This window comes from Oncorhynchus gorbuscha, linkage group LG02 (genome assembly GCF_021184085.1).
Source record: "Oncorhynchus gorbuscha isolate QuinsamMale2020 ecotype Even-year linkage group LG02, OgorEven_v1.0, whole genome shotgun sequence".
Classification (NCBI taxonomy): domain Eukaryota; kingdom Metazoa; phylum Chordata; class Actinopteri; order Salmoniformes; family Salmonidae; genus Oncorhynchus; species Oncorhynchus gorbuscha.
Window position 1 is genome coordinate 80,512,003 of NC_060174.1, and position 11,172 is coordinate 80,523,174.

General features: G+C 43.2%; 1 protein-coding gene across 3 annotated transcripts in view; it reads right to left on the minus strand.

Annotated features, from left to right (window-relative positions):
• Positions 1-2,009: 2,009 nt before the first annotated feature.
• Positions 2,010-11,172, minus strand: part of LOC124010745 (nuclear receptor corepressor 1-like) — a 125,127-nt gene continuing 115,964 nt past the window's right edge. For 2 of the 3 annotated variants that reach the window (XM_046323406.1, XM_046323390.1), the window contains 9 exons: positions 10,770-10,970; positions 9,781-9,929; positions 9,087-9,301; positions 8,703-8,849; positions 7,033-7,175; positions 6,711-6,764; positions 6,307-6,495; positions 5,916-6,086; positions 2,010-4,489 (listed from right to left, as the gene is read on the minus strand). In XM_046323406.1, the coding sequence (XP_046179362.1) occupies positions 4,305-4,489; positions 5,916-6,086; positions 6,307-6,495; positions 6,711-6,764; positions 7,033-7,175; positions 8,703-8,849; positions 9,087-9,301; positions 9,781-9,929; positions 10,770-10,970 (1,454 nt within the window). In that variant the 3' untranslated portion in view covers positions 2,010-4,304. The remainder of the gene's footprint in view (positions 4,490-5,915; positions 6,087-6,306; positions 6,496-6,710; positions 6,765-7,032; positions 7,176-8,702; positions 8,850-9,086; positions 9,302-9,780; positions 9,930-10,769; positions 10,971-11,172) is intronic. The other variant, XM_046323397.1, reaches the window with a different exon arrangement.

Consider the following 11,172-nt stretch of genomic DNA (forward strand, 5'->3'; position numbering starts at 1 on the left):
TCGTTGTAATAGCTTGGAATGGTACCAACCACATCAAACATGGAAAGGTGTTTGACTCTGTTCCAATATTACATTCCAGGCATTACAATGAGCCTGTTCTCCTATAGCTCCTCCCAACAAGCTCTGATATCTACAGCTATCACTCCAGTGTCCCTGCAAAATATGGTATTGGAACTGGTTCTGTATATAGCTTCTTACTTTCTCGTGTTATTTCTTATTTCTCGTGTGGTTTTGTTCTACCTTATGTTATTTTTAGCTCTACATATAGATTACTGCATTGTTGGGTTTGGAGCTTGCAAGAAAGGCATTTCATTGTACTTGTGCACATGACATTTAAACTTGAGTTGAGCGTTCCTCAGCTACATTTCTAGTTGAACAAGCAAGGCATGTTGTTTTGTTTTCACATGGTTGAATGGCCTGCCCTGATAATCCTGAGAAATATGTGTGGGGGTCCCGTATGGTTGTTGATAGATTGAGTTTACAACGCTAGGTTTGTAATAGCTTTGTAATAGTTCTCTCTAGCTGCTTTATTTATATTTCCATGAGCATGTTTAGGTTGTATTTATCCCATACAATTACTGGGATGAATTTGACTCCAATGGAGAGGTGGTATGATATGTTTAATGCACGATGAAATGGGTGTTTCTATAAATGTAGACTGTTGAGTGTATTGCTTTTATACCAAGCTGCAATCCTATACCTGGGCAATTACATTAGTTTCTCAAATGACATGTTCCGAATTGAAGACCACCGGACTGCTTTAAGCGATACATTTCCAATTTTTCAAGAACTTGGACAGGATGAGGGAAGGAGCTGTTGAGATCTCAGGTCTCTACGGCACCTGTGGTGTGTCATTGCAGAAGGATGGACGAGGGTGCCTGCCCCTATCCAGGATCCTCATGATGGACTTAAGAGGGGCCAGTCATCTGGATTAAAAAGCCTGAGTCTGTCATGGGCAGTGAGGTATTCAGGTGGGACTGCCCAAATTAGGAGGCCCTAAGCACACATTGACCAAATGTATGCTAACTGACTGTCTTTGCTTATACAACAAATAGGCTATCAACCTTTTGTGATCAGCTTATATTACAGTTTTCATTCTGTATTTTTGTCTATAGACCAGGTAGAGTACTCATCTAACTTCACCTGTTCCCTATGTCTCTCTGGCTGGGAAGGTTCAGGATGTATTTCCTGCTATATTCCCTGGGCCAGCCACTGGTCATGGTCTGAATGGGCACCGGCCCTGATCCGCCAGGACCCTTCCCACCTCCTGCTGTAGGCCTGAAGAGACCGGGCAGCGGAGGTCATATGGTGAGAGACCAGGTCCGTCAAACAATGATGAGAAACAGCATAGACTAGAACTTTTACCTCAATCATTCATGTATGTTCTCTAAAAAAGTTTCAGGCGTACCTCATGGCAGGTTCCCACATTCCAAACCAAAGATTGCATTTCTTGTCCAAGTGTAGCAAAGGTATCAGGGCATTTGCGACCTTGCTCTCTTCGCCACACCAAAACAACTTGCACTCGCAGAGTTACCACCACTCTGTAGCTGCTCTGCTGGCTTTTGCCTACCATCTGTTAGTCTTCAGCAGGAATGTGAAAAGGCTGTTCCATTGAGGGTTCTTCGGCATACCAAAAACATTTTAGCAAGGAAAGTTGATTGTGTTGTTAGTCATTTCACCACACTGAAATATTTTTATTTATTTAACCTTAACTGACTTGCCTAGTTAAATAAAAAACAAATTCTTATTTACAATGACTGCCTACCCCAGACGATGCTGGACCAATTGTGCGCCATCTTATGGGACTCCCAATCACTGCCAGATGTGATGCAGCCTGGATTCAAACCAGGGACTGCAGTGACACCTCTTGCACTGAGATGCTGCACCACTTATAGATGAGCCTTGCCTTGTATTGGATGGAGCCGTTAGTCTCTTGGCCTAGCCCTAGACTAAGTGATGGAGGTCTCAGAACTTGTAAGCCAATGACCAATCAGAGAAGGAAACAAAGATGCAAACGTTTGAGGTGGAGAACTGATCCACTTTATTGATTGGTCTGAACTCTTGTAATAGACTATTAAGAGACATTGTGCGATACAAACATTGCATTTCAACATCATGGGCTACATGGGTTTAAGTCTCAAATTTTAAACAGCCAAAAAAAATTTGCACTGGATGTTTGACAGATTGGATATCACTCAAAAAAGTAGTACACTATATAGGGAATAGGTTGCCATTTTGGACTCAACCATTGAGCTGAAAAGATGCACTAATTATTTTCTGTCTTCATTTCGATTTTCCTTAAGATTCAAGTTTTGTAAACTTTTTGTCATTGCCGTTGTAAACACTTGACATCCCATCAAAAATAGGATGTTGAATAACTGATGTTGAAAATGATAGCAAAAATCTGAGCTCTAGGACTTCAAACAAATCAAAATATTTTTGGGGGAAAAGAAATCTAGTTTAGAGCAGATTGGGATTGTTATTTAAGCAAAGCAAAAGCTGAGAGAACCAAAATGGAACATTACTGTCAATATCAAAGTTGACCTTGTCAAAATTCAAAATTTAAAGAAGCTACATGTCTGTTGACAAAAAAACGGCTGATATTAATCTAGAATATTGAGAATAGATTAAGAGGCCATGGATTTGAATAGTCACCATGACAGCAAAAAAGCAACTCTTCCTTAACATCTTGACTGTACCCCAAACAAAAGTAAAACTGCAATGCATGTCACACTACATAACCATGTACCAGCTACAAGAGAAGACAGGAACTCGGTCATAAACATCCAGGTTTCCATGAGTGATGGGCAAAGTGAAAGCACATCTCAGTACAATCCTCTGCAGGAGCGTGAATAAGTTATACAACAGGTAGAAAGTATGCTTTTGTTGTCAAAGGTTACAAAGCAAAAAGTGCAACAATGGTGCAGACCATTTATGTTTGGTTATTTGTCTTTTGTTGTCTAAAACATAAGACAAATCGCACAAATCGGTTTTCTGTCTGGACAGTATACAAAAAAAAGGACTAAGGATACAAAACAAAAACATTAACAAACACCAACTTATATCTCTGAGAAAATGTGTTTAAAGCTGCCTTATTTTTCTCCAGCCACAAGGCATGGGCGAACCTCTAGAAAAGGTTCCCGATGTACTTTAGTTACCATGACAACATGGGTTGCAGAGTACTGTAAGTAGAACATTCTGCACTTGTTGGAAACTAGAGGGATAGCTACGGGTCAGACTGTGTGCCATACAATACACCCATCGTAGTGGTGGTCAGCTTAATCCAAAAACTATTGGCTCAATGACAGAGTTCAGATCAACATGGGGGCCCAGAAGTAGTCATGAGGAGAAGAAACAACTTGGGACAACATGAAGCTTATTAATTAGTCTTCTTTCACCTTTCTGCTTGCTCCTACACCAGTGTTCTCAACTTGTACCAAATATATGAGTTTTGTCTCAAGGGTGTGGTGACTGACTGACAAAAGCTTTCTTTAAGTTCTAGATCAGGGGGAACATTGTTACATCCATGCATCATCTTTCTCCAGTGTTGCAAAGACAGGCATCAAATTACAAAGCCGCAATTGAAATGTTAACATGTGTTTGTTTCATTCACTTATGTCCACAACAGGCTTTGGTGGTGCTTGCTGGTCAGGGCTTCTCCTACAGTTCTCCCCTCATTATCAAGTACAACCCACAGGTTCTGTCTCTCAGCTTCACTGTGGTGCTATATAGGTGGGGGGTACGAGATGGACAGGGAGAAACTGACTGATATTCAAGATCAACCCCCCCCCCCATTCATTCAAAAACAAAGTGGATCCATTTAAAAGCATCACTAAAAGTTCAGAAAAAAACCCACTGCAAAAGGTTACTCTATTTACATACAATGATTTTTCTTAAAGACAAAAGCATTTCTTTACAGAAATCAACCACAACAAAGTGTTGTTTTTTTCCCATCTTGTTACATACAAGTTCTTCATCTTTCATCATATCTTCCACTCAGGCGTTCTCCGTCCTGGCAGGCTGTGTCTATCAAAGCTTCTGGACGTAAAGGGAGTCAGTCAGTCCATCCTGAAGATTCCAGCCCGTCAGAAGTCACTCGCTGCCTTTCTTCCTGCAGGCAGCTAGAGGGCGCACTTGAGCCAAAAGGGATACCGCCACACCCCCCTGTTCTCCCCACACTCGATCAGCACCAGTGAGTGAGGATAGTTTTTTTTTTGTGGGGGGGGGGCATGCAGGCCTGTACTGAGAGGCCTGCCCTTCCTCTGGAGTGGGATGGGGGGCAGGTAGGATTCTTGTGGCAGGGATCAGTCGTCACTGTCTGACAGGGTCTCATACTGCTCCGACAGTAGGGGCTCTCGCTCCCATACACGCTGTTGCTGCTGGGGCCCCAGAGGGCCTCCAGGTGGGGGCTGCTGGGCCTGTATGGAGGTGGGGGGGGTGCTGCTCAGCATGCGCATGGTCAAGGGGTTATAGGGGAATTGCATGGAGCCTGTAGAGTAAAGTGAGACAGGATAGTCATTAGAGGGATTCAGACTGTTTTGTGTCTAATATGTCAGGCTGAAAATCTATTTTTGAGATACAAGAAAATAAAATCCAGATTTCTGAATACCTGTGTGGCTGTTAATGTGGAATGATGGCCAGACAGTCAAGGTTTATATGGGCTAAGGGCCTTAACCTGTTTGGGCTAGGGGGCAGCATTTTCACATTTGGATGAGAAGTGTGCCCAGAGTAAACTGCCTCATATATGCATATTATTAGTAGTATTGGATATAAAACACTGAAGTTTCTAAAACTGTTTGAATGATGTCTGTTAGTATAACAGAAGTCATATGGCAGGCAAAAACTGGAGAAAAAAATCCAAACAGGAAGTGGGAAATCTGAGGCTTGTAGTTTTTCAGCTCATCCCCTATCGAAGATAGTGGGATATTGGTCATCTTGCACTTCCCAAGGCTTCCACTAAATATCAACAGTCTTTAGAATGTTGTTTGATGCTTCTACTATGAAGTGGGGCTGAATGAGAAGGGAATGAGTCAGAGGTCTGGTAGAGAGCCACGGGCTCGTGGCGCGAGGTCATGAGAAAGTTGCCTCTCGTTCCATTGCTTTTCTACAGACAATGGAATTCTCCGGTTGGGACATTATTGAACGTTTATGATAAAAACATCCTAAAGATTGATTCTATACATAGTTTGATAGGTTTCTATGACCAGTAATATAACTTCATCAAAGTTAAGTGAATATTTTTAATGCTATTTCTGACCAATGTTGACCCCAACATGGCGGATATCTGTTTGGCTTGATTTGTCGTCTGAGCGCCGTACTCATATTATGCTTTAAAAAAAGAAGTGAAATCTGACACAGCGGTTGCATTAATGAGAAGTTTATCTAAAGTTCCATGTGTAATAGTTGTATCTATTATCAATGTTTATTATGAGTATTTCTGTGAATTGACGTGGCTCTGCAAAATCACAGCATGTTTTGGAACTACTGAACATAACACGCCAAAGTAAAATGAGATTTTTGGATATAAATATTCACTTTATCAAACAAAACATACATGTATTGTGTAACATGAAGTCCTATGAGTGCCATCTGATGAAGATCAAAGGTTAGTGATTAATTTTATCTATATTTCCAGCCAACTCTCTTTGGCTGTAAAAATCGCTGTTTTTCTGTGACTTGGTGGTGACCTAACATAGTCGTTTGTGGAGCTTTCACTGTAAAGCCTTCTTTAAATCAGACACTGTGGCTGAATTAACGAGAATTCTATCTTTAAAATGGTGCCTAATACTTGTATGTTTGAGAAATTTGATTTCTGAGATTTCTGTTGATTGAGTTTGGCACCCTGCAATTTCATTGGCTGTTGGCGAGGGGTTCCGCTAGCGGAACGGGGTTCTGTTCCCAGACAGGTTAAGTACCTGTGGACGAGGGCCGGTCCTCCCAGGACCAGGCTGGGGGCTGCTGGTGGTAGTCTCCCTCTGAGTGGACGGAAGAGACTGACGAGGGCCGCTCTGCTGCTGTGTATGCCTGGCCTGGGTTGGGCGACTTTGACTTTCGGCTGTTGGCTTTGCTCTGCAGTTTCTGTTTGCCTATTGGACAATCAGACAAATACAAGAGTGTTAGCAATAATGCAATAGAGTTATCAAAAGCTTAGGACTAGTCTGGTGAGTTTGTTGTAAATATCAGAATTTCTAAGAATTTGATTCCCACAATGGGCCTATAGAGACAGTAATTTCCTTGTGTGTGCATGTGCATGTGTCTATACCTATATGTTTTAGTTGGCTGTATGTGTGCTTGTGTGCCACTGACCCATGCTAGGTGAAGGGTTGGCCTCCTGGCGGGCCTCGTTACTGGGGGTGTTAGAGCTGGGCTGAGGCCCTCCCTGGTGCTCCTCTGGTCTTTCTTCCAGGTTCCCCATCAGGGCTTTGCGAATTATGTCCTCCAGGCCCAGGTTACTGGCCGGGTCGCTGAAGGAGTGGTTCCTGGGGTTCACGCTACCTGGAGGGCCAAACACACAACGGACGATTAGACAGGGAAGATATGGAGCAGCCAGCACGGTCGTGTTCTTTAGGGTATGCAAACAGAAAACATTTAGAAAAATGTTTGTTTAAATTTATTTTATTCCATTTTGGTGCTTACTGAACACTACCCAATAGTTGCTGGTTTAAATTATTCTAGTTTGTTTGAATGGTGATAGAAATATCTAAACGCACTTGAGCTGGTCACAGCAGGCAAGTTGAAGATCTCTGTGCCTGGTTGTGCATTTCCTGAAAGGAGAAATGATAGCACAGTAAACAAAATGTCTGAAACTAAAAAATTGTGCTAAAGACAAGAGTTCATTGTTAGTCATTTTACAGTATTCCTTCCTTTACAATGTTTCCCCTTGTGCAAATGAGAAATGAGTGCAATGCATCCCATTATATGTTCATATAATACTGTATAAGTTGAGTTCCATCAAATGTCACATTATTTCCATTTTGGAAAGCTTTGTTCAATGATGTTAGTACAAGGTAGATAAGAAGAGAGCACACTTACCAACATCAGAATCACTGACACCAGAGGAGTTCAACTTACGAATGATCTCCTGCTTCTTGGATTTCACCATAGGGGAGGTGTTCTCCAGCCTGGTGAAGAAGGAGGGCAGGTAGCTGACACTGCCAGGGGAGCGAGAGTCACCCCTGTAACCAGAGAAAGGCCACTACAGAGGTTAAGAGTCAGGCAGCAGATGGCTGAGTAGGCTAGCGTGCAACTGGCACCTCTCCAACCAGTTTCCACTCTGTTGGCATGCCAAATGGGTCACAGCTGCCCACAAGACACATTCCGCCTATGGGCACTGAATCCATGTGTCCTTGTGCCAGGGGAAGGTATTCAGAATCCACCACACACACACACACACAAAATCTGTCAAGCTTTTTAGTTTGTCACTTCACTTCTTGGTGACAGGGGGCAGTATTTTCACATCCAGATGAAATGCATGCCCAAATTCAACTGCCTGCTACTCATCCCCAGAAGATAATATATGCATATTATTAGTAGATTTGGATAGAAAACACTGAAGTTTCTAAAACTGTTTGAATCATGTCTGTGAGTATAACAGAACTTATTTAGCAGGCGAAACCCAGAGGACAAACCATTCAGAATTATTATTATTTTTTTAGGTCACTCTCTTTTCAATGGGTTTTCATTGGGAATCTAGATTTGTAAGATTTCTTGCAGTTCCTATCGCTTCCACTGGATGTCTTTAGAAATTGGTTGAGGTTATTAATAATAATAATATATGCCATTTAGCAGACGCTTTTATCCAAAGCGACTTACAGTCATGTGTGCATACATTCTACGTATGGGTGGTCCCGGGAATCGAACCCACTACCCTGGCGTTACAAGCGCCATGCTCTACCAACTGAGCTACAGAAGGACCACCTTTGTGTAATGAAGTACGGCCATCTTGAACGAGGGTCACTTGAAGTGTACTGTTAGAGGCAAGTGACCAGAAAGCATGCTTCAGTTTGTTTTCTTCCAGTATTGAACACAGATCATCCCGTCTTAAATTTGATCGATTAAGTATTTTTTTACGTAAATAAAGTTGTATTATAAAAGTAGTTTGAAATGTTTTGGCAAAGTTTACAGGTAACTTTTGAGATATTTTGTAGTCACGTTGAGCAAGTTGGAACCAGTGTTTTTCTGGATCAAACGCACCAAATAAATGGACATTTTGGATATATATCGACGGAATTAATCGAACAAAAGGACCATTTGTGATGTTTATGGGACATACTGGAGTGCCAACAAAAAAAGAAGAAGCTCGTCAAAGGCATGAAGTATATTTTTTATTTCTGCATTTTATGTCGCGCCTGCAGGGTTGAAATATGGTTTCTCTCTTTGTTTACGGAGGTGCTATCCTTGGCTAATAGCACCGTTTGATTTGGCCGAAAAGCCTTTTTTGAAATCTGACATGTTGGCTCGATTCACAATAAGTGTAGCTTTAATTTTGTGATTTAATGAAAGTTTGATTTTTATAGTAATTTATTTGAATTTGGCTTTTGGCTTTTGGCCAGGTGGGACGCTAGTGTCCCACATATCCCAGAGAGGTTAAACCTTAAAGACATCAAAACATGCCTAGTTATAACATTGAAAGACAATGTAAGGTGAATATAAACAAATGGGAGTACCCCCACTTCTTATGAAGATATGCCAGTCCTACACACCTCATCTCAGGCTGGTCAGCATCTCGCCTCTGTGGTTGCTGCTGCTCTCTGGCCTCTTGTTGTTTATCCTGGTAGCTCTGGGGAGGGGAGATGGGCTCATAGCTCTCTATCGCCCCCCTGCCACCCCGATCAGGGGATTTACCAGGTCTGGGGGAGGCACAAAGGAAAAGAGCAAAAAGTGAGAATCTGATGGAGTGGTCAGAGGTGTACCACCAGGGTTATATTCAGTAGGGAGAAAACATTTTGCATGGAGGTACTACCTGAACACAAGTTTTTGTTTTTCGTTGCAAAACATTTTGCCGTGGTGTACACCCTAATGACCATGTGTAAGGCTGGCTTGGTGAAGAGGCTGTGTTGGGCTACCGCCGGGTGCTGTTACTGTACCTGGCTCTGGGCTTGTCAGGGGCATTATCGGGAGACACTCTGCTGGGTGTGGGTCTCTGGTGGTTTTCTGGGCTGTATCGGCTGGGGACCTTGGCACGACCCCCGATAGACACGGGCAGCTGGGCACTCTGGAATGTGGTGGTGGCAGAGGAGGAGATGGTAGTGGAGGACTGAGGAGGGTCCTGGTTCCTGGCAAAGTCCTGGGTGATGATATGCTATAAAGGAGAAAGCGGAGAGGACAAGGGGACAGACAGATCAGGGAGATGTTAGTACTTGGAGGCACACATACATTTTCACTACTCTTAAAAGTATTTCTCTTAAGATGTCTAGTAGAGGCTGTTGTCAGAGTTTTTGAGATCATCATTTGCAGTTCAGTCGATGGATCACTCAAGATATCATCACTCAACAAAAAGTGGTATAGGAGGCATACTGTACATACAGTTTTGGTAAAGTAAATTGTATTGGTTACACAGAATATGGATACTTTGCCTCAGGATTCAGGAACCCCGTTGAGAAGGGTGTAATGAATGAATGAGTCATTGGATGTGTTCCAGGCTGACTACATTGCAGTTGCCTGATAGATCTGATTAGTTTTAACATATTAGATAACCACATAATGATATATCAATCTGATGGCCGACTGCGCAGGCAATGACATGGCATGCAACTGTGGAAAGCTACCAGTGTGTCTTACCGAGATGTGGTCAGCCAGGGTCATGACCCGGTGGGTCTTGGGGACCTGCTGGGACTGGGAGTACCCTCCGTCAGCCTGGGAGGAGGGGGGCTGCTGTGACTCTGCTGACTGGCGGTAGCGGATCATGTCAAAGGGACGCATGCCAGCTGCTGAGTGAGAATATTCCACACACACACACACACACACACACACACACACACACACACACACACACACACACACACACACACACACACACACACACACACACACACACACACACACACACACACACACACACACACACACACACACACACACACACACACACACGTTGCAGGAGAGGAGATGAGGGGGAGGAGGGGTAGCACTGTAATGCATGCCAGCACCAACTGATATACATTTGCCTCCAGCAGACAGAAATAGCTTGTGCAGCGGTCTGGTGACCAGACGGGGGCTAGTGGGGAATGGAATGGTGTCGTCTGCTATATCTGTTGTACTCAGATGACTCGGGTGGAGTCATTCGGGTTGTAGTATGTTTACACCATATCATCACTATAAGATACAGTATGCCTCTGCAGTAACCTGAATTCAATACAGCTTGTAGAGCTGAGTTGCTTACATTTTGTATTGAAGTCTGTTGAGTACAGATTTACATTTACATTTAAGTCATTTAGCAGACGCTCTTATCCAGAGCGACTTACATATTGTACTGTACTCATGTAGGACATGGTAGATAACTTAAACCTTGGAAAAAGAAAACAGTACTTGAGAAAGAGTTATTCAGAGCGCCAAGAGAATACTTCAAGTCTCCATATATGGCATCTATAGAGCTTTACCGGTCAGTCAGCCAGTTTCCCAGACACATTAAGCCTAGCCCTTGACTGAAATGCACTTTCAATAGATATTCACTATTGAGCAAGCTTTTTTTTGTCCAGGTGCAGGCTTAATGTGTCAGGGAAACCAGCACTGACAACACATATTTTTCACAGTATATAGTGCAATCTCACCTTGTGCTGCTGCCTGTGCGGCCCGGTCCCTGTCGGCTCGGTCCCTGTCGGCCCTCTCCCTGTCGGCCCTCTCCCTGTCGGCCCGGTCCCTGTCGGCCCGGTCCCTGTCGTCCTGCTGCTGCTGGGACTGTGCTGGAGAGTTGGCTGGGCTGATCACATCGATGGCTCCTCCACTGGGGATCTCATACCTACTGGACGACACTGCAGGGCCAGGCACAGAGACACACACACTTATAAAACAACCCTCTCACTAACATATGAGATATTATTATAATTTGTATTTATTTTATTTGCTATGTTAAGTCTTATATGTTAGAAATGTTGGGAATTAAACCGCAAACCAAATCTATATCCAGGTCTCTAACCACCACAGCAGTGTTCCGTACTGCCTTCCATCCAATCT